This window comes from Leptopilina heterotoma, unplaced genomic scaffold (assembly GCF_015476425.1).
Source record: "Leptopilina heterotoma isolate Lh14 unplaced genomic scaffold, ASM1547642v1 Lhet_99, whole genome shotgun sequence".
In the NCBI taxonomy this organism is placed as follows: Eukaryota; Metazoa; Arthropoda; class Insecta; order Hymenoptera; family Figitidae; genus Leptopilina; species Leptopilina heterotoma.
The window spans coordinates 1001352-1026908 of record NW_025111206.1 but is presented as its reverse complement, the minus strand read 5'-3'; the positions used below and the strand labels follow the sequence as shown (position 1 = coordinate 1026908).

Genomic DNA, 25557 nt, shown 5'->3' with positions numbered 1-25557 from the left:
AACAAAAATTTTTTTTCTTAACGAGTTTTTAGCCATTTCAAAGAAAAAATATTTTTTTTCTCTAAACTATATAGGTATTAAAAACAAAGAAATTAAACTAATTTCGTTAAAAATTTTTTCTGAACTCAATAGGAATTTTTCACTGAAAATTGAGTTTCAAATTTCAAATTTCGAATTTCAAATTTAAATTCAAATTCAAATTCATAATTAATAAAAATGCATAAACGATATTTTACCGATTTAAATTTAGAGTTTTTTTGTCTAAACATTAAAAAAATATATTAAAATTAATTTTGTTAAGTTTGTCAGAAATTTATGTCCATTAAAAAAAGTCTTTGTAAATTTGAATTAGTGACTATATTTTTGCTTTTGAATTAGTAAATTTTAGTAATAAATTAGTAGAAATTTCTATTTAATAGTAAAATTTACTAATTTAAAAGCAAAAAGTCAGTCATTATTCCAAATTATCAAACATTTTTAAAATTTAAATTTAAAGTAATTTTAATAAATTACTATTAATTTTAACTAATTAATATTACTGTTAATTAATTAGAACTAATTTTAATTATTTAATTAATATAAATATATAATATACAACTCTCTAAATTTGAATTAATTAAAAATAATTAATTTAATAGTAAAAAGTCACTCTCTAAATTTGAATTAGGAAGAATGTTACTAATTTGACTTCGTGACTGACGTTCTACATTTAAATTAGTAAATTTTACTAATAAATAAATAGTAATTTCTACTAATTTATTTGTAAAATTTACAATTTATTCAATTTATTCGAAAGCAAAAAATTAGTCACTAATTAAAATTAGTAAACATTTTTACTAATTGAATTTTTTAATTAGTAAATTTTACGAATAACCCGAATAAATAAAAATGTTTACTAATTTTAATTAGTGATTAACTTTTTGCTGTTGAATTAGTAAATTTTAAAAGCAAAAAGTCAATTTCTAATTTAAAATTATGAACATTTTTACTATCTGAATTTGTAAATTATTAGATTTTACTATAAAGCAAATTAATAGTTCTACTGATTTATTAGTAAAATTTACCAAATAAAATGCAAAAAGTCAATCACTAATTCAAATTACCAAACATTTTTACTAATTAAACTTCAGAGAGTAGTTCTTATGTTAACTGTGTTAAAAAAGAATTAAATTTCTAATTAATGTGAAAGGCAGAAAAAAATGCAAGAAAAAACCCCCAGAGTACAATTTTCAAAGGAAGAATAAAGAAACAAAAGGAAACGACAATAAAAAAAAAGAAAACTTCGGAGAAAATAAAGAATAGAAAAAACACAGAAGATATTTGATAGAACCTCTGATAAAGACCTGCCACATGTCGAGGTCACTGATGACTATTCCTGGATCCACTCTTGAATAGTAACAGCTAAAATTCTTTCCTATGATAGCATATTTCTTGTAGAAAATACTGCAATTCAGCATTGGAGGGTATCCACAGCCTTTTACGTTTGGAAACAGTTTCGCACCAGTAAAGTACCATTCGGAGTCATTTCCCATGAGACCTGATGGAGTTTTTATTTTTTATTTTATTCTTTTCTTTCCTTTCTTTTTTTTTCGACCGAACAAGAAAAGACAATCCAAAACTAAACTTAACAATTAACTGGCAATGTAGCTTTCAATTCAATGTGGAACAAATTCCAAATATATTTCTTCCAATTTCGTTTTTAATTAATTTTTTTAATTTTTTTTAATAAATTAATTTCCATCTACAAGCTTGAAATAAATGAATAGGTTTAATAATAAATAAATAAGTTAAATTTTAGTTAATTAATTTGAAACTCCATTTAATTTTTATTTAATTCAAGTCCATTTGTTTCAATTCTCTAGAAAACTATTTTTTCGCAATTCAAACTTTTCTGTCCCATTCAATTTTTTCTTAAATTATAAAATTAATTAATTAACAATTAGTTGATGGAATTTAATCAGTTCTTCATTTTTTAATTATTTAATTTAATTTCGAAGTAAATAATTTAAAAAAATTATTTTTCAATTTAATTTCATTTATTTTCAAATTTCGGAAAAATTATTTTCTTGGCATTTATTTTCGAAAAATTTGTATTTAATTCAAGTTAATTTATTTTCAATTCTCTAAAAAAATATTTTTTCACAATTTTATTTTCCAAACTTTTCTGTCGCATTTATTTTTTTTTTTAATTTTAAAATGAATTAATTAACAGTTAATTTGATGGAATTTAACCAGTTTTTCATTTTTTAATTATTTAATTCAATTTAAATAAATAATTAAACGTTTATTTTCAAGTATCAAAAAATTATTCTTTAGTAATTTTTTTTGCAAAGATTCTTGTGAAATTGAATTTTTTAGGAAATTTTTGTAAATTAATTAATTATTAAAATTTTAATAATTTTTAATTTTCACTTAATTTGATTTCAATTAATTCATTAAAAATTCATATTATTCAATTTAATTTAATTTCTTTTCAAAAGTTAAGAAAATTATTTCCTCGATATTTTTTTACAAATTTTTCTTATTGCATTTAGTGTTTTAAAAATTTTCTAAATTAATTAATTAAATTTTATTTAGCTTCAAGTCTCGGGAAAGAGAATTTTTTAATTAATTAATTAATTAATCCAATTTAGTTAGTTTTTAAATTTTTTAAATTGATATAAAGTCAATTTAATTTCGTTTATTTTTAATTCTCAAGAATGTTATTTTTTCCAATTTCTTTTTGAAAATTTTTATATTTCATTCAATTTTTTCCTTTAGTTTTCAAATTAATTAATTAAAATTTTATAGACTATCATTTAATTTCATTTATTTTCAAGTTTCTGGAATATTATTTTCTCGACATTTCTTTTCGCAAAATAATTTGTCGAATTTAATTTTTTCTGAACTTTTTAATTAATTAATCAAATTTTATTAGTTTTTTAATTATTTGATTCAATTGCAATTAATTATTTATGGAACTATAATTTAGAACGTCAAAACTGACGATTTTTCAAGTAACAATTTGGAAAATTGTCAAGTTTGACGTGGGTGAACTGCAGTTCAATAATTATTTAAAAATTGATACAATTCAATTTAATTTGTATTATTTTTAATTTCTAAGAATAGTTTTTTTTCAAAAAAAATTAATTAATTATGGGAATTTGATTAAAAATTAAAAAAAAAATTACTTTAATAAAAAAATTTATTTTTAGTCACAAAAATTTTTTTTAATTAAAAAATTCCTTTTTATTACAAAAATTACTTTTGATAGGAAAAAAATTTTTTTAATTAAAATTTTTGTTTTAATTTGAAGAAAATGTTTCTAAATTATAAAGAAAAAAAGAAAACAAAATTGAAAGAAACGAATTGAAGGCAAATATTTTTTTGTGGATAAAAAAATACAATTTCCAAATGTCGAAGCAGAATAATAATTGTCATTATTATTTTGATAATAATACCTGTTGGAAATGGTTTGGGAAGTTGTTGTTTATCGTATTCGGCGTCGTCATTGTCCTCGTTGTCGTCGTCATCGGTGAAGACCTCAAAATCCTCGACATAATCGTAGTCCCTTAAAGCTCTTTCGTATCTTGGTTTTATTAACGCGTTTTCGTCATCCTCAACACCTCCTCCTCCACCTAATTGGCCCTCTTCTGCTAATTCGTCGTCCGTTGTATTTATTGGTCGCTTGTAATTAACGCGTATTTGCGTACAATCATACAACTCCTTGGTGCAACCTTCTCTACACGATGTCCATGAGCAGTTACTCGCACCTAAAGATCCATTCTTCTAATCATCATTCGTACTCTAATTTATATCAAATAACTTCCAATTCGCTCAATTCATAATTTTTAACTCTTTCTATATTTTTACTTATTCAAATTTTTATCCCTTTCTATTTTTTTATTTACAAATTTTTACCCTTTCTATATTTTTACTTAAAATTTTTTATCTCTTTCTACATTTTTACTTACAAAATTTCATTCCTTATTATATTTTTACTTGCAAATTTTTATTCATTTCTATTTTTTTCTTATTAAAAATTTTCCTCTATTTATTTTTTTCTCGTTAAAGATTTTTATTAATTTCTCTTTTTTTAATTTTTAGTTCATTAAAAAAATTTTGTTACTCGAATTTCAAATTTGTTTCATTGATAATATTCACAAAAATTTATGTTTCAATCAAATAATCGATTATACTTGACTAGTAAATGTTTACTATGTAAATGTAACTCAAACAGTAAATGTTTACTTGAAAGAAACAATTTTTCTGGCAGAAATTAAAAATAATTTATTTAACTTTTCTTCGACAAATGTTTATTTTTATTATTTTGAACAATATTATTTGTTATGAATAATATTTGTTCACTTATAAATATTTCATACAATAATGTTCGTAAAGAATAATATTTGTCATAAATAATATTTGATACAAAAATATTTGCTATATAAAAATAATTTCGTACAAAAAAATAATTTCACAAACAAAATTTCGTACAATAATATTTGCTATGAATAATATTTGTTGTAAATAATATTTGTTATAAATAATATTTGATACAAAAAATATTTGTTGCAAATGAATATTTGCTATAAATAATATTTATTACAAATAAATATTTGATACAAAAAAATGTTTGCTTGCAATATTTATTGTAAATAAATATTTGATATAAAAAAAATGTTTGCTTGCAATATTTATTGTAAATAAATATTTGATACAAAAAAATGTTTGTTTGCAATATTTGTTACAAATAAATATTTCATGCATGTAATATTTCTTACAAATAAATAATGGAAACAAATAAATAATTGATACAAATAAATAATTGACACAAATAAATATTTACACAATATAATATGGAACAAATTCATAATTTTTATTCAAATAAAATTTTCCTCAGTTTATAAAAAAAAAAATGTTTTAAAAAACTGCCTTTTAAAGATTGTTTTGAAAAAAAACTTTTTTGTAAATATTTTTCTATTTTTAAAGAAAATAGTTTTAAAAAAAATGTTTTTAAAAGCCTTTTAAAAGGTTTGAAGAAAATTGTACTTAAACCCATTAAACAAATTTCGAAATTGAAAAAAAAAATTTCTGTTTGCAGTAGAAAGAAATCTTCCCCTATTTTTTTGGTATCTCATTATTCCGTTATACATCAATCAACACACAAAGCGAATCTTAGACACAAACAAAAACGATTCGTGCATATGAATAATGTGCATTTCGTTAAAGCTGTCAGTTTTCATAAATTTTATACGAAAATGGAAAATAGTATTATTTTTATTATTATTATTACTATTATTGTGACAATAATAGATAAAAATATTTGACAATGTAAAAAAATAATAGTCTTGTCATAATAATAATAAATTCTTTTTATCTTCTAAAAAATCGTATATTTTTTTATACTATGTATGGAAAATTATTTCCGTAATAAATAATTACGAAATTATTAAAATTTACAATCTATGTAATTTTTCATCGTCATCTTTCTTTAATTCTAATTTTTTTCTTTAATTATCAAAAATTATTATAACTCTTTCTCTTATTTTACTTTCTTTCCTCTCTCTCATTTTACTTTTCCCAATAAATTTCAAAAACAAATCCATAAAATTTCAATTGTTCTAAAAGAGAACATTGATTGTTATTGATTTCGCTTTTTTTTGCATTCTCATCTTTTCAAGAAAGCAGTTCTCAGTTCGCTTGTGAATGTATCTCGACTCGTAAAACTATTTTCCCGATTGAAGATTCTGAAAAACCTTTTAAACTTCAATCTATCAAAAGAAAATTCCAAAAATAAATCCCCTTTCAAAAAAGGGAATATAAAATCAGAAATTCCTGAAAAGTAGAGAGAATTTTCTTTTTTCTTTATTGGTTATGAATTTTTTTTTTTTTGTTGTTGCTGTTGCTTTATGATGAAGCAATTTTTCTATTCTTATCCGAGGAGAAATTTGCGAAAGTAGAGTGAATCAATTCACAAAAGTTTCATAGAATTGAAATAATAAATATACATAAATTTTATTAAAAATTATTTGGAAATTATATTAATTTGAATAAATTTACTCTAAATTACATTAATTAATTTCTGTGAATTCAGTAAATTATTTTAATTTTAATCAATTTCCATAGATCATTACTTATTGATAATTATAGATTATATAGATCATTAATCATCGATAAATTAATAACTAAAAAAATAGTGTCAAGTGATCACGATTTCTTTTGATTTACATACGCAAATAACTCGAAAAGAAAATTATAATCACATCCCACTGGGAAATCTTGTCGATAAAAAATAATTAGGAAATGTCTCTGAGAGATAGTATCAAATTTTTCTCTATATATTTTAATAAATCAATAAAAAAGAGAAAAAAATGAGAGAAACTAAATCAATAGTATTACTAGGTTAAAGATTATGTTAGAATATTCGCATAAAGTCACATAGATGTATATATATATATAAATCAATTTTATTTTTTAGGTCAATGTGAACTTTTTTTTTCTCTCCTAATTTTTTCCAGCAGATATAAATTTTTATCTCCACTCTCTTTTTTTTTCTCCACACCAAAATTTTCTGAAAGTTTGAAAAAAAAATTGAAATTTTCGAAAAATGAAAGTTAATGTTAATTTTGAAAATTATTTATTCTCTCCTGAGTATAAAGAAGAGATTTGAAATTATTCGCGCGGGGCTTTTGCTCGCAATTAACAAAACAATCTCTATGATAATGATGATGATGATCAATAATATTAATTAATCAGAGGACAAATACATTTGAGGGAATGATAATTCTCTGTGGAATTATAATATATATTGCTAATTACTCTTCAAATGAACCAGTCATTATGTAATTTGTCATTGACATTTGGAAATGATCCAGTGTGCGTGACTTATGTTAATTTCGTGTGTCACTGCAATTTTAAATATAGAAATTCGTATTTTTTTTGGAACAATTTTCCAATTATTTAAATTTAAACTTTTTATTTCTTTTCTCTTCTCTTTCCCATCCTACACTATTTACGATTCCTTATTAATTAGAAAAAATTATTACGATGATAAAAAAAATGTATTCTATATTATTTTAAACTTAAAATGCTTTGTGCTGTTAATAATTATGAAACGAAAAAAAATTGCTTCGTGATCTATCGTTCTTGGTAACTAAGGACAAAATATGAGAAGATCCTCAATAAATATTTGTCTAACAAACAAGAAATTTTACATTTGTATGTTGAGACTTCTTTTTTAGACACTTGTAATTTGATCACAATTTTTTTTTTTTCTCTCTTTTATCGAAAGAGATGAGAGAAAGTGGATGAATCCTTTTTAAGGCGAAAGGAAATATTTTATTCTCAGATCATATTCCTCTTTGGAGGAAAGGCAAAAATATAAAATATTTCATATACTCTCTAATGAAAGTCAATAAACATAAGTAAACATATAAAATAAAATTCTAAAGAAAAATAAATAAATTAAATTAAATTTTAAACAAAAATAAATAAATAAAATCAAATTTTAAAATAAGAAAAAATTAAATAAATAAGAGTCAATGAAAGTAAATAAAAAACAATTACAAAATAAACCGCGAGAAACATAGTTATACTAAATAAATAAATAAATTTAGAAACAATTTAGAAAAAACAATTCACAAAAGAACTAAATAAATAAAATTTTAAACAAAAAGGAATAAATAAAAAATAAATAAAAAAATAGTAAAAATGATAAAATTAAAATTAATAAAAATTATAGAAACTAAATAAAGTAAAATTTAAAGTTTTTTAAAAGTACAGAATTTTAAAAGTCCAGAAATGGAAAAAAATTTCTTTATAAATAAATAAACTAAAATTTGCTACAGTTGCTAAATTATGATTATTATTGTAACTACAGAAAGAATTGTGTGAAAAATGGAACTCTAAATTGCCATTAAATCACACGAGGAACAGAGAATGAAAATAAAAAAAAAATTGTAAAAAAAAAAAAATGATGGACATTATTAGAGAAAAGAATGAAGATAAAAAAAATGTGGGAAAAAAAAGAGTTGGACATTAATATATATATATAGAAATCGAGTGTTAGTCACAAAGCATTTTAAGTAGAAACAAGCAATTTCGGTCAGCCGATCGATTCCTTCGGCACTTCAATACATATGGTCAAGGGGATAACTGAAGATCTGAGGTTTCTAGGGCAAGATTTGTTCCTTGTTCACTTGAAAATCTTTCAAATCTCATAATTTAAAATTCATATATATTTTTAAGTGCGGTAATTTAAATTTTTTTAATCTACATGCTTATAATTGTATACAACTTAACAATCAGATCTTTTTATAAATTTTTTTTATTTACTTTTCTATTTTATAATTTTCTATACTTAAAAAATTAATTATTTTCTACAATATTTTCAACTAAACTTCATCTCTGAATCAATTAATTTAAATAATTTTCCAAAAGTTCTTCTAGAATTCAATTATTTAAATAAATAAACTCAATTTTTTTTAATTGTGACTCCCCATAGTTTTTTCTTAAGTCATAAAGGTATATTTTCAAAAAATTATAATAATTTCTTACAATTAATTTTTTTTAAATAATTAATAATAATTTTTAAAAGATAATAGTTATTCAATTTTGAAAAATTTCCAAACAATTAAAATTTGGTAAAATCTTTTAAAAATAATTGAATTTGTGAAAAGTATAAATAAAAATTATCAAATTTTTGAAGAATTTTAATTATAAACACGACCATGATTTCTCAAAAATTTTAATAAGTCCAAAAAGTAAATTTTGAATCTTAAAAAATTATTACAAAGCAATTCTAATAATTAGTATTTTAAAAAATATTTTATTAATGTAATTTTTCGAAAATAATTGTATTTCTTAAAAGAATTTTTGTATAATTTAAAAAAACTAATGAATTTTTTGATGAATTTTAATTAAAAATTTTGAACATTATTGTTTTCTCCAAAAAAATTTTTTTAATGTTAAAAATAATTCTAAAATGTTATTATTTTTGGAAATATTTAATTAAAAATATTAAAAATATTGAATTTTAAAAATTTATAAGCTTATTTTCATTTTTAAATTTACCTTTAAAGATTTTTCATTAAAATTTTTGATAATTCAATTATTTTCAAAATTTGCAATTAAAATTCTTCAAAAGTTAATTTTTAAAAATTGTAACAAAATACTTGAAATAAATTAATTATTTTCAATTTTAAATCAATTATTTTTAATAATTAAATATTGATAAAGTTCTATGGAGAATTTTTTTAAATTCATTTGTTTACAATTCAATTTTACAAAATTTCAATTATTCGTAAATTCTTCAATTAAATATTAGAAAAAAAAACTTCAAATAATTTTTAAAAATTCCTCAATTTAACTTTCTGAAAAAAATTAATTCCACATAATTGTTAGTTAAAAATATGAAAAATTCAGATTTTCAACGATTTTATTTTGAAACCGTTTCAAAATTCAATTATTTCTAAAAATTCACGCTCTAATGCTTTTAATATTTAATTATAATCTAAAATTTTAACTGAAATACATTTTTAAATCAATTTTTATTAGAAAATTCAACTAGAATTCAATTATTTAAATACAAAAAAAAAACAATTTATTAAATAATTGCATTAAAATTGAATTTTAATAAAGAATTTTATCAATAAATTTTTAAATAATTGAATTCTTTTAACGAATTTTAATAAAATTTTTAAGAATAATTACAGTTTTCGAGGAATTTGATTAAAATTGTATTAAAAATAATTGAACTTCTGCTATGGGTTTCATTATTTATGAAAATAATTGAATTCCTAAAAAGAATTTTATTATTTACGAAAATAATTGAATGATTACGAAGAAATTTTAAAAAAATTTGTAAATAATTGAATGCTTGTGAAATTTTGTATTATTTTATAAAAATATTTAAAGGTTTGCCTAGAATTTTATTAAATTTTTTTTATATATAATTGAATTATTTTGGAAAATTTTATTAAAATAGTAGGTATTAAAAATCATTGAATTGAGGAAAATTTTTGAAAATAATTGAAATTTTTCAAGAATTTTATTTAAATTTTTGAAAATAATTGAATTTCGGAGAAGAATTTTACTTTTTGTGAAGATAATTGAAATTTTGACAAGTATTTTTTTTTATTTTTTCAACATAATTGAATTTCTGCGAAGAATTTAATTACTTTTGAAAATAATTGAATTTCTGCAATCATTTGTAATTTCTCTAAAATTCTCCAAATTATATCGTACAATTTACGAACTTTTCGTCTTTTCTCAGTCAAATTACGAACTTTACGAACCTTTTTTTTTTATAAAAAACTGACTTTTACGGACTTTAAGCAAATTTACGGACCTTCACGGGAATTTACGAACCCAGTTCGAGCTCTGCAATTTCAAAATTAACTTCTTTATATTCATAAACGAAAAACTAAATTCTTTTTTTATCCTACATTTTTAATCGATTTTTGCCTTTTTGCAATTTTTTTTGTAATCGAAATATTTTTGCCACACATAAGTATTTCTTTATAAAACAGAGATAAACTTTCTTCCAACTCGCAATTGAAAAATTTATGACAAATTTTTGACAGAAAAATTTTTTCTATATTAAACATGGGAATATAGAGAAAATAAAGGAAAATATACTCGCGAGAAATTGTGTTTTACGTATTTTGACAGCTTTAAGGAAAAATATGCTGATTTCTTTAGACAAGAATGTGTCCCCAGAATAAAAGAACAGATGAAAGTTCGTATAACTTTGGGGAGTGACACATTTTACCATTATTTCGTAAGAACGTATATATATATATACGGTTAGGAAATATATATAGATTCTCATGCATTAAACATTGTCGCATTATGCAAACACACACATGCTATTTTTTTTTATTTTTTCTCCAGGAAAATTATTAATACTCAAAAAATTGATGAGACATCTTATTAATATGGAAAAACAAACGTGCAAGCAATTTTTTAATGCGGAAATTTTTTTTTATTATTTTAACAAACAAGAATTGAAATGAAAATATTTAATAATATTCTCTCTTCGTTTTCTCGAGCTAAAGATGAAAATTTAAATTTACTATTTCTTTTAATTTTTCAATGTTCAAAGGAACGAAATATTTTTATCTGTTCAGTTTTTAAAAATCACTGTAGAAATAAAAATAATTTTTAAAAGGAAAATGTGTTTAATATTCTAAAGAATAAATAATAAAGTGTATAAAAAAACCAGTAAATAATAAGATATAAATAATAAAAACAAAACTTTAGTGAAAAAATAGTAAAAGAAAGAAATTAAAGCAGACAGTTAATAATAAAACAAAAAACTGAAGTAATAAAATATTTTGTAAATACTTTGTAAACTCGTTTATAATTTAAAATAAAATAAATAATAAAATAAAGAATAAAACAAAAAGTTGAAAGTTATAATATAATAAAATAATAAAACAAAAAAGTGATAGAAACAAAAGGTTAATATTTATTTTATACCTATATTAATTATTATTGATAAGACTAGAATTTATTACTTTTTTCCATTAATTAAAAACTGAATAAATAAAAATAGTATAGAAAAGAAAATATTTCAATTATTCAATTTTCGAAAAACCACAACTTGTATATATGATAATAAAAACAATTATTAAATCTCACGCAGAATTTAATTTAACTGAGAGAAATTTCAAATATGTTTATAGAGTCTCTCTCTCACAACGAGAAGTTTGACTCAAATATGAAAATGTACTATGCTGGAGATTTCAACCCTTAATACCCACTTAAGCCACTTTTCCATAAACTAAATACAACCGTCAAAATAAATAAACATTGTATTTTGAAATTCTCATATAAACTTGGAAAATATATTCTCAAGTTTATTTCAAAACATATATTCCTCAAAATTTTGCTTTAAATAATAAAAGTAGAATATTATTTTACTTTTACATTCTTTTTTCAATTAATTAACACGAAATCTTTCAAAATTCCATTATACTCTGAAATTTTTCACTTAAATTTATCTCTAAATAAATTTTTTTCAAGAATTTAATAATTTTTTTTAAAAATATGAAAATTTCATTAAAAATTCTTCTAAGAATTTAATTCTTCTAAATTAAGTACAATTCTTCCAAATTTCAATTATTTTTTGGAACTCTTCTCTAGATCAATAATTTTTATAAAAATAAATTAAAATTTATCAAAATTTATTTGAAAATATATTGCAAAAAATTTTGCCTCTAAAAATTTGTGCCAAAGTTTTCAAACAATTGGAACTTTTTAAAAGTTTAGTGAAAATACTTAATTAATTTTTTTTAAATAATTGAATTCTGAAATAAATTTCTCAAAATTACTGAAAATAATTAGATTAGAGAATAGAATTTAAGTTAAAAATTCTAGAAAATACTGGAATTTCGAAGAATTACAGTCAATGTTTCCAAAAGACAATTATTTTTCGAAATTTGTAGTAAAAAATTGTTTTTACTAAGATTTTTTTACTAAAATTCTTATTTCAAAATCAATTATTTGATTTACATAAGAGAAGACTGTTTGTAAAAAATTCTTTACTAGGATTTTTAATTAGAATATTTCAGAAAACAATTCAATGTTAGACAAATTTTAATTGAACTTTCCTTTTTTTTAAATAAATAATTAATCTCTCAGAAAATTTACTCAAAATTTAAAATTAATTTAAAAATTCAAATTAAAAATTAACCAATGGATTTAGAGAAGGATTTTAGTTAAAAATTTTAGAAAATAATTTAATTTCAGAAGATTCACAAATATAGTTTTCAGAAATAATTAAATTTCAGAAGATTTGAAATTGCGATTTTTAAAAAAATTCATTTTTGTGGAAAAATAAATAACAATAAGTATATTTAAAATAATTTAACAAAATTACTGCTGAAACGTAGAATAATTTAATTTATAGAAACTATTAAAACAAATTATGTCTCCGAACAATTTAAAGTAAATTTTCTTCAAGATAATTGAAAAAAATTAAAATTTGTCAAGCAATTGAAAATTTTCTTAAATTTTATTGAAATAAATTTTTGATTCAATAAAAATGTATTAAAATTTTTAAAAATAGTCCGGTCTCTCGTCTTTAAAATAAGAATATTAAAAAATTGGGAAAAATTATTTGAAAATTAAATTGAATTATAAATTTAAAACTAAGTATTGTATTTCAAATTAAATATAATTAAATTTAATTTGTAAAAATCGAAAAATGACTAATTTTAGATGTGTGAATATGAATGAATACGTCGATTATTAAAAGTAATTGTTATTAATATTGTTATAGGTGGTCAGTTTTTCTAAAAAATATTTTCTAATCCTTTTTGTCTAAAAAAAAGCGATTTCTAATGAAATCTGTTTTCTAAAAAAAAGTTTTTCTAAAAATTTATGATTTCTAATATTTAATTTCCTGAAATTTGTTAAATCTATAATTTTCATAAAAGTTTGAAAATTTTGTTAAAAAATTAAAATTTAAAAATAGAAATTATTTTGCATATTTTCTGGTTCTCAATCCCATTTTAGTTCATAAAATATTATGAGTTTGTTTGTAATTTTGTTAATTACGTTTTTTAACGAGATTATTTTTAAATTATTTAAAAAAATTTGCACAATTTTTACTATATTAAATCTTCTTCATTAGAAAAAAGTTTTTTAGAAATTTACCTTTATTAGAAAAAAAAAAGTTTTAGAAAATTAAAAATTAGAAAATACGTTTTAGTAAAACTGTATACCACAACTGTGTACCACTGTTGTGGTACAGTTTTTCTAATGTATTTTCTAAAACGTATTTTCTAAAACTTTTCTTTCTAATAAAGGTGAATTTTTAAAAAACACTTTTCTAATGAACTCGATTTTCTAAATTTCTTTTTTCTAAAAAATAATGTCTTTTTTGATAATTATATTTGAAATTATCTGAATAAATTAATAATAATAATAAAAATAATAATAGTGGCAAAAATTAGTTTTCACTTTTACTTTCAAAAGAAACAAAAATTGTGTAATCAGTGACTTGAAAACGAAGAGAGTGAGAAAGCGAGGAAGAGAAACCACTTTATTTCCGTCATTATTTGATTATTAAAAGGAAAATAATCCTCTATAGACGTGTTTGTGATTTCAATTCACATACAGGATTATTATTTTTTATCCCCCACGTACATTTTCCGTCTCTCAAAATTGAAGTCGCGTTTACACTTGAATGCACTTGAATGACAAAAGGTAAGCGACACAGACACACATACATTCAAACAAATATACATACAGACCACAAATTTATATTTATATATAGACCATATGATCAAATATACATATAAACACAATTCAAATGAAACGTGCAGATACAACATGAAAAAGCAATATATATATATATATACACTCGAGTAACATCAGACATCAATTTATGTGTTGAAGGGTGGGTGGGGAAATATTATTCGTCACCTTTTCGAGACTCGACGTCAATGGTGATACATTCAGCCGGTTTTGTATTGAATTCCATGAAAATTGTCGTGAATGCTGGATCGATGACGAAGGGGACCAAGAAGAGGAAGGCGAACAGGCTGAAGGTGCCGAGGAGAATGAAGAACGCGGTTGTGTAAAATAGTAATTTTTCTAAGAATGTCTGTTCCTCCTTTTCGTCCGCCATCACGATATGTTTTGGCAGTGCTGGCCTGGATAATGATCTTGAAAAAGATCACGCCCCGTCGATCGAGACGTCCCACGCCGAGGAGGTCGCCGATCTGTGAATTTTACATTTATTTTTTTTTTTAACAAAAAACCCCCCGAAGAAACAAAAAATTAATTTTCAAACGAAAAAAATACCCTTTCTTCTGTTTAAATATAATTTCAGAAAAATTTATAAAAAAAAAAACCTGTAAATTTACCCTATAGAAAAATGAGTAGATAATTCAATTCACAATTATGAAAAATGACAAATTGTAACTAATTAACTATAATTTTTAACTACCTACTACTAATTTCAACTAATTATTACTAATTACTGTACTAATTTCAACTAATTACTACTAATTACTATACTAGTTTTAACTAATAATTACTACAAATTTCAACAATTAATTAATACCAATTTTAATTATAATATTCACTCTTCAAATTTGAATTACTTAAAAATAACTAACTTGAAAGCAAAAAGTTAGTCACTGATGCAAATAGCAATATTTTACTAATAAAATAGTTAATAGTGACTAAATATTAGTAAAATTTATTTTTAAGTTATGTCAAAAACAAGTTTTTGATAATTAATCCAATTAGTGAAATTTTACATAATTTTTTTTTTGGTTATTTATTTAATGAATTTAAATAATATTAATTTAGTATCAATATTAAAAGCTTTCTTATTGTGCTATTGAAATCAATAGAAAAAACCAAAAAATCGTCTTTCGAAATATATTTTTTCAAAAAAAAAAATAAATTCTTTCCTTTATTTTCTTTTCATGCATTACGGGAAAGTTGCCAGAATAATTCCTCGTCCTTAAAATATAAATTTTCGTGAAGAGACGAAACATTCACGACATTCCACCAGGATTTTATTGTATCTTAAGATAATTCCATTTTTCAAGATGTACTTATTTCGAGTGTTTAAGTTGTTCAGAGCGTTCTGTATTATATGAGGACTTGAGGGAAAACTTTTTATATTTTCATTCACTTTTGTCTCTAGATACTTGGAAAAATTGAAAAATTCCCATTAATAATATGTTTGAAATAATTTTTGTTCTTTTCTTTCGATAAAATTTATTCCCCCGTAGAATAAAAATAAATAGAAAAAATTAAAATGTTGATAATAAATGTTTTTTAAAAAAATGTTTTTTCGTTTAAATTTCTAATTAATTTTTTTAGTTTAATTAACTTTTTTTATATATAAATTTTTTTAATATATAAAATTAAGTTAGATGGATATAATTATATAGCTGGCTCTCAAAGTGCAATCAGGCAATAACCACTGCTAACCACATGTGGCTGGCCAAAATTACTCTTACTACTGCGCTGGCTAAGTGTAACTCTATATTACGTTACACCACTCTACTCTGAGATAAATGGAAAATTTTGAAAAAATTTCCTTCTAAAGAAATAACTTGAAAATCCTCGATGAAAGTGAGAAAGAACTTAATTTCTCCAATTAGATTTATTTTTATTAGGGAAGAAAAATAACTAAAGTCTGACTAAAATTAATCTCTACCACTTAAGGCACAAATTTCGAAAAATAACAATAAAATTTATTCTAGAAAATTTATAAATTAGAAACAAAGAATTAATTAGAAAAATTAATTCTGCTTAAAATTAGTTCTATGTAAAATATAGTGTATTAATTTAACGTCTGACTAGAATCGATCGTTACTACTTAAAACCCCTTTTTTGCATTATTACACCACTTAATTAAATATTAGTCTACGATAATAAAATCAGTGATAAATTAACGGCGATTTATCTATTACTATATACGTCTGACTAAAATCGACCATAACTACTGAAACTCCTTTTTTATATTAACTGAATCGCATATTAGTCTATATCATTTAACTATTAATTCATAGTAATAACAATCAAGTGATAAATGTCTGACTAAAATCGATTTAACTACTTAAAATTTTAGTAAATTTTGTTTCAAATTTTTCTCTATGTTCTTGAATATTAAGTAGAGAATACAATTTTTGTTGTAAATTAGTTCAAGTGGTAATAATTCGGAAATTAATTTTTAAGTAGTAATGATCGATTTTAGTCGGACATTGGTAGAATTTTAGTAAATAATCTTCTTGTAAGTAATTCTCTCAATATTTGTCGGTTTAGATTTATATTGAAAAAGTGGAATATTTATAATAAAAAAAAGTCAGTAGTTATGGTCAATTATAATTTGACGTAAAATTTCTAATTTTTCGTAATTTTATTTTAAAAAAATAGTTCTTCTTTTTCGTAATTGTTAATTAGTTTCAACAATTTTTGTCGTAAATAACGTCTAGTTGTAATAATTCAAAAATTAGTGTTACGAGTAGAAAAGATCGATTTTAGTCAGACGTGAAAAGAATTGTAGTTAATAATCCCTTGTAGTCAATTTATTATTCGATTTTCATTCCTTTGGACTTGTATATTAAGTTAATTAGCCTAATAATACAAAACTAAGTAGTTCAGTAGTTACTCTCGATTATAGTCAGACGGACTTTTCTCTCTGGTAATAGAAATTTTTTTCTCTAACAAAGTCGAATTATTTTCTCGAAAATCAATGAATATCTAAATTGGCAAAATTTTTTATTCCACAAAATCCAAAAAGTAGAAGTTGTAAGTAGAAAACAGTCGACTTTAGTCAGACGTGTTAGGAAATCTTTTTGCAAAATAAAAGTCTGGTTTAGTTAATTTCAGTAAATTGAAGAAATAGAATATAGAAATACAACGTAAATCGAAAGTAAGTGAGAAGAAAGGATAAATTTACTCTACGAGCAACTTAATGTCAAAGTTTGTAATTGTCTGACTAAAATCGATCACTACCACACTTTGTGCAAAAGTTTCGAAAAATGACAAAATTGTTTTTAGAAAATTTATAAATTAGAAAAAAAAATTAATTGGAAAATAAATGTTCGATATAAAAGAAAGTGAATTAATTTTACGTCTGACTAAAATCGATCCTTACTACTTAAACCCCTGTTTTGCATTATTAAACCACTTGATTAAATGTTAGTCTATAGTAATAGAGATTAAGTGATAAATTAACTACGATTTATCATTTATAATAAATACGTCTGACTAAGATCTACCATAACTACTTAATTTTCATTTTTGAATTATTAAACCACTTAATTGAATATTAGTAAATTATAATTAAAAATTAATTCGCAGTGATAATAATAAAGTGATAATTTTACAGCGAAAGAGTATTTATGGAGAGTTTTCATAAACAAGTCTGACTAAAATCGACTGTAACTACTTAAAATACTTTTTTCCTTTATTAAACTAATTAAATTATTAACCCATGGTAATGAAAATAAACTCCAAGAAATTTACTACCTAAGTTTATTCAATAAATAGATTTCATAAGCACGTCTGACTAAAATCGACTGTAACTACTTAAATTATTTTTTAGCCTTATTGTTAAACCAACTGAGTCAATATTAAGTTCTATTAGTACAAAACAAATAATAATTTTAGAAATTAGATTACTTGTTAAAATTCAAGAATTGTCTGACTATAACCGACCATTATCACTTAATTATCTAATTTTTCGAATGACGAAACAAAAACTATACCAATTGACGAAATAAAAAAAGGTCTAACTACTTTACAAGGAGAAAAATTCTATTTCAGGAATATTGTATATCATTTTTACGTCTGACTAAACTCGACCTTAGCTACTTATTTGATTTTTGTATTATGTAACTAACGAAGCAAAAACTGAAGTAAATAAAATAATTATACAAAAATAAATAGCAATAACGGTACAAAACTAAACAACAATAAAAGTATAAAAATAAAAAAAACAATAAAAAAACATTAATTAATAACAATAAAAATACATAAATAGATAACAATTTGAGTACAAAAATAAATAACAATATGAAAACAAAACTAAAGAAAAAAAAGAATATAAAACAAAAAAACAATAAAAATTCATAAGTAAATGACATTAAAAATAAAATAATTAACCACTACAAAAGAAATAATAATATTGAAATAAATCCCCTTCGACGAAAAATTCAAATGTCTGACTATAACCGACAATCACTACTTAAATACTAATTTTCTGTATTCTTATACAATTAGATAATTGTGAGTATTTATTAAAATTAATTACAATAGCAAAGAAAAAAAAATTCACCCCGTCTGACTATAATTGACCATAACTACTTAAAACCATAAATTTCGAAATGAAATTAATTTCTAACTTCTATAATAAACGAAAACGAGAAATAAAACAATAAAAATTCTCCATTGCCAAAAAGCTCGCAAATGTCTGACCGAAAATCGACTGTTTCTACTTAAAACTCGTTTACTATTCTTCGTACAACCATTAAAAATAAATGAACTGTAACAAACGAATAAAACCATTTTATTAAAATCGATTACTTTTTAAAGAGAATTTCTTAAACCTTTTTTCAACATCCTTTTTTAAACATTTTCTTTTAATCACGTCTGACTAAAATCGTTCACAACTACTTAAATTCTTCTCTATCTTTTCTCTGCTACCATCTCATGACTAATCAATCACAAATTTACAATACAGCAAAATCAATAAAAATAATTAAGACAAATTGTCACGTTTAGGAAAGTTTCGAATGTCTGACTATAATTAATTCGTACTACTTATTGTAATCTCTAAATCTATTCAATATCATCAAGAAATTAAAAAAAGAGACAGTGAAACTTTCTTGGTGCAAATAATAATTATTTTATATCAATTTTCGTAATTAGAAGTACATGATTAATATAAAAAAAATAAATAAATATCAAGAAGTTTATTAAATTATTGAAAACGAAGTTTAAGTATAATGATTCCGTTTCTTTTCAGAATTGTTACCATTTTTGGTTAATTTCACAATATTATTGCGATAAAATTTTTAATTAGAAGAACAAATAAATCAATCTCGTTCACTTGAACGTTCAGAATTTTAGGGGCATAAAAATTTAATTAAATTAACTAAAAATCATAAACAAAATCAAATGTACAATATTTTCTTAACCCCCTTTGCGACTAAAAATATAGAAAAGAGAAAGAAAAAAAAATACGTATAATTTTACAAATTGAATGTAGATAACAGGAAAAAATGCCAAATGTCTGACTAAAAATCGATCATTACCACTTAAAGCAGTATCCATATCACTAAACAAGAATTATTTTCCTTCCGCACTTCATATTTTTTCCTTCTGCTCCAGTTTTTCATCAAGATAATGCAATTTTTTTCGAAATCCAGTAGAATATTGGTTTTAATTAAATTCCTCCAACTAATTGACTTTTTTTGCGCCAATAAATCTCTATTCTTTCTACGAGTTTTTATTCAACGAATATTAATTACTAAAAATTATCAGTTTTCAACATTTTCATAATATTTCTTAATATTTGTAAAAGTTTTGTTAAATTATTTTCATTATTTATATTTTTATTAACACACTTTTGTAATATTTATATTATTTAATTAATTTAATTTTTAATCGATTTTCAATATTTTAATTTTCATATTAAAATTTTTAAGGTATTTATATTCAATTAATTTAACTTTTAATTAATTTTCATTCAACTTGTAATTATTTATATTTTTTTATTAAAAAAAATAAATATAAAAAAATACAAATTTATTTTGTTAAAATAATAGTGAAATTTTCAGACTCTAATAAACAAAAAATACAAAAGAAAAAGTGAGTGTTTTTGCTCTCCAAGAAACGCAGTAATTTTTCATTATAAAATTCTGATTTATTGCCAATTGCTTTAAGAAATTCTTGCGTCAACAATTTTTCTTTTATTCTTCAACTATTATATAAAGCTACTTTTATCCAATGTTTAAAAACTTATAACTAATTGGCTTCCATCACGACTTCGAAACTGATATCTCGTCTACTTGAGAGATGTATAGTGATATTGTTATTATGAAATTGAAAGCCACATCGATCATATTTCATATTTATGGTAAAATAGCCAGCTATATATATATACCAACACTCGCAAAAAAACAAGAATAGAAAAAAATTAAATTTTAAATCAGTTAGTAGCAATTTAATTTCATAAACGAAAGGTGAACTTTTTAATTTTGCAGATGCTATATAGGAGAAAACAATGAAAATTTTAATTTTATAAATTGAAAATCAAATATATTCACAAATAATTTTTTAATCTTTTCAGGTTGGAACGTTGATAAAATAAATAAGTAAATAAATTATTTTCCATTATGAATAGTAAAAATAATATAAATAAAATATAAATAATAAAAGTATGAGTAATAAAAAAACAATAAAAATATTATAAATAAAAAAATGCTCTAAATGAGAAAAATATGAATAAGAAAAATTTAACATAATAATAGAAATATTATAAATAGTGAAAAATAAAAATTTAATACCAATTAAAACCATAAATTAAAATTGAAATTATTATTATTTTAATCTAAGAAATTATTGTCTCACATAAACTTTTAATAATAAAAAAAAAATTATCGTTTCTAAAATAAAATTTTTAATTAATATGAAAAATGGCAAAAGAAAATGAAATAAAACCGGTAAAGAGCGTATTACGCTACGGTGTGCTTTTAAAACGACGATTTTCAAAGTAGTGATTTTAACTTGTATAACACATTAGAGGTCTTAGAAAAAAAATACAAATTAATAAAATAAACAAACTATATACAGAACAAGGGCAAATGTTCATGTCAATGGTAATTTCAACTCTTTTACATTGATTTTATAAAATGGCCTTTACATAGTTTCAATGAATTGTACTCTTACACCCCTGACGGAATACTGACATTAAATTGTGTGTTCTATTAATATAATGACATAAAATATTTCAACGAATTATTTAAAATAGTTTTAATAGACATTACACCGACTGCATTTTTTTTTCTTTTTATAACATACTAAATTTTTCGTCAATTTTACTGTCTAAATTTAAATTTGTTAAAAGGTTTACTAATTTTAATTAGTCACTGATTTCTTTGCTTTTCAATTAGTAAATTTCACTAATAAATAAATAATTAGTAATAAATAGTAAAATAAATAAATAATCAAATAAATAATTAATTACTAATAAATAATAATTACTATTAAATAGTAATTTCTACTAATTAGTAAATTTTACTATCAAATAGTAATTTCTACTAATTTTACTAATTAGTAACTTTCACTGTTAAATAGTAATTTCTACTAATTTTACTAATTAGTATATTTTACCAATAAATAAGAATTTCTACTAATTTATTAGTAAAAATTACTAATTTAAACGCAAAAAATTAGTCGCTAATTTAAATTAGTAAACTCTTTTACAAATTTTACTAATAAATAGTATTTTTTTTCTTATTTATTAGTAAAATTTACTAATTCGAAAGCAAAAAGTCTGTCATGAATTCAAATTGGAAATTTTTTTTACTAATTTAAATTTTGAGAGTATATAACAATTTTCTTTCCTATATAAAAACAATAAATTTTTTTCCTTTTATAAAACAATAAATTTTCTTTTTTAAAAATATTTTTTTAAAAATATTTTCTTTTGTAAAATATTTATTTTCTTGTTTATAAAATAATACGTTTGTTTTCCTCTTTATCTCATTACTGAATACTAATAATAATAATAACGAAAGTTTTTTCTATGAGGAAAGAAAAACATTTTTAAAAAATTTAAATTTATGAGATGTTTGATATTTAAATTTTAAAGTAGGAAACTTAAAAATGTTGAAAAAATGTAAACTGCTGAGATTTGATATTTAAAAGTTATGATAAAACACTGTATAAATTGAAAATCTATTTAACTTTTGAAAATCTGCTGGGATGTTCAAAGTTTATCAAAACTAACCATGAAAAATGTGTCACAAACTTTTATCTTTAGAGCCAAATTGATATAATAATTTAGAGTCTTTATTTCTAAATTTTTCGCCAACGTTTAAAAACAAAAAATTTCTGTAGAAAAAATGAACAAAAAAAAATTTATCAAAAAGAAATTAGATTTTAAAAAAAGGATAATTCCACAAATATTTTTTTTATATTTAGAAAAATTTATTTTTATTATTTATATTTTGTGTTTTATATTATTTATATTATTTATATTATTTATATTGTTTATAATTATTTAGGTAATAAATTTACATTAAGATTTTCAATTTTAGTCTATTCTCAACATTATTATGAAATTAATTAAGCAGAGTAATTAATAAAGTTGAAATTACCGTTACTATCTGTGCATTACTACTACTAACAAGAATATAAATTAATAATTTACTATTTCATAATTAGCACATAAATTATATTCCAAGACAGAGAAATAAATATATTTCTATAATATCAAATAATTAATTTTCACTAGAAATTACTCTAGGTAAATTAATTTAATTAAATAAATATTTACCCGGCCTAAATATATATCTAACAGCTGAGTATTAAGTAAATCATATTATTGGACTTAAGCTACTTTTTTTCGACAAATTGATTACCTAGTCAATTTTTTTTTAAGCACGAAACTCTCAATTTGTCAACAAAATTCCTCCGTCACTAAGTAGAATTCGAGTCTATTTAATGAACGAATTTTTTTTCTTATTTAAATCAGTAGAAATTTAGATAATAAATTGTAAACTTTCTATATGATTTTTGAATATAATAATTTTTTTAATGTATAAATTAATTAATCGCTCTCTAAATTTTAATTAGTAAAATGTTTTCCAATTTGAATTAATGAATGACTTTTTGCTTTAAAATTAGTAAATTTTATTAGTAAATAGTAATTTCTACCATTTTATTAGTAAAATTTACTAATTCAAAAACAAAAAGTCAGTCACTAATTCAAATTTAGAGAAAAGATAGTAATAAACGTTAAGCTAATAATAATTAATAAAATAATAATAAACGTTCAACTAATAATAATTAGTAAAATAATAGCAAACGTTAAACAAATAGTAATTATAATAATAAAAATAATAACAATAAAAATTTTACTAGTAAATAGGAATTTCTATCATTCTATTAGTAAAATTTACAAAAATCAATAATTCAAAAGCGTGATAATAAAAATTAAAATAATACAATAATAATAACCAAAATAATAAATATTAAACACAATTATAATTAGTTAACAACATAATCATAATTATAATTACTATTTAAATTAGTTTTTACAAATTTTACTATTTTTTAATAGTCAATTCTTTCTAAAACTTATAGTGAACTTCAACTAATGTTTATCTAAGTCAGTGTTTTATAAGTTTAATTTTTTTTGTAGTCAATTTTTACTGAATTTTAGTAAATTTCAACTAATGGTTTTTAAAATTTACAGCAATAACTTTTTTTTCAAAATTTCCCCTAAACAAACAATCAAAAATAAAAATATTAATAATAATAAATAATTATTATTTTTAGTAGGTATTATTATTATTTATTATTATTATTATTATTATTATTATTATTATTATTATTATTATTATTTTATTATTATTTTTTCTTTATTTTTGTTATTAACTTCATTTTTAGATTATTACTATTTTCATTAGTTTTGTTTCTAGTTAATAATATTATTCTAATAAATTATTCAACAAAATTTGAATTAGTGACTGACTTTTTGCTTTTGAATTACTAAATTTTACTAATAAAGAGTAGTTTCTATTAATTTATTTGCAGAATTTACTAATAATTAATACTAATATTTTAATTAGTAAAGTTAACTAATAAATAGTAATTTCTACTAATTTATTTTCAAAATTTACTAATAATTAATTTTAATAATTACTAATAATTTAATTAGTAAATTTTACTAATAAATAATTATTTCTAATAATTTATTTGTAAATTTTACTAATAAATAGTAATTTTTACTAACTTATTCGTAAATTTTTTTAATAAATAGTCATTTCTACTAATTTATTTTCAAAATTTACTAATAATTAATTTTAATAATTACTAATAATTTAATTAGTAAATTTTACTAATGAATAATAATTTCTACTAATTTATTCGTAAATTTTACTAATAAATAGTAATTTTTACTAACTTATTCGTAAATTTTTTTAATAAATAGTAATTTCTACTAATTTATTTGCAAAATTTACTAATAATTAATACTAATAATTTAATTAGTAAATTTTACTAATAAATTGTAATTTCTACTAAATTATTTGTAAAATATACTAATTCAATAGCAAAAAGTCTGTCACTCATTAAAATTAGTAAAAATTTTTACTAAATCAAATTTAGAGAGTTACTAATTATTATTAGTATAAATTTTATTATTTTCTAACTAATTATTATTGCTTAGATTTATAATTAATTATATTGTTTATTTGTTGTATATTATCAAATTTTTTTTGCCTTTCAAAAAGAAAATTTCACTGATTGGATACACGAAAAAAAAAAATGTTGACTTAAATATTCAATTACTTTTGTCTATTCTCTATTATCGAATAAATATTTATTTGTACAAAACATTTGTTTATTTAAATGGTATTTTTTATGTAAACAATTTTCAGTATTTTCAGTATTTGCTTCAAATACCGAAATTATTGGTTCAAGTAAATATTTACTAGTTCCAATAATTGTTCTCTCTAAATTTGAATTAGTAAAAATGTTTACTAATTCGAATTAGTGACTGACTTTTTGCTTTTTAATTACCCGTGCAGAAATCGCCACTTTTGTTCCCGATTACCGCCCTGGCCCCGGTCGGGATTTCATGATCTGGCCCCGACTTCGTGGCCCCGACCAGGACCAGACCGGGTTTGCCCAAGGATCTACAAACAGCGCACAATGGGATTTTTTTTACAATTTACTGTTCAAAACTGTCTACAGCCTACAATTCTTAACCGGTTTCAGTATTCTTTATTTTAAATTAAAGGCGAATAAATTCTTAAGACATCCCTTAAGGTCAATTTTTTAGTTCTTAATTGTTTATAATTTTTA

The 25557-nt window shown here is 21.1% G+C and overlaps 1 protein-coding gene across 1 annotated transcript in view; it reads right to left on the bottom strand.

Annotated features, from left to right (window-relative positions):
* The window catches only part of LOC122512452 (protein tipE), a 58393-nt gene that overhangs the window by 29729 nt on the left and 3107 nt on the right, over positions 1-25557 (bottom strand). The window contains exons 2-4 of the mRNA XM_043628284.1: positions 14416-14714; positions 3441-3752; positions 1344-1537 (exon numbers count right to left, since the gene is read on the bottom strand). Coding sequence (XP_043484219.1) covers positions 1344-1537; positions 3441-3752; positions 14416-14620 — 711 coding nt within the window. The 5' untranslated portion in view covers positions 14621-14714. The remainder of the gene's footprint in view (positions 1-1343; positions 1538-3440; positions 3753-14415; positions 14715-25557) is intronic.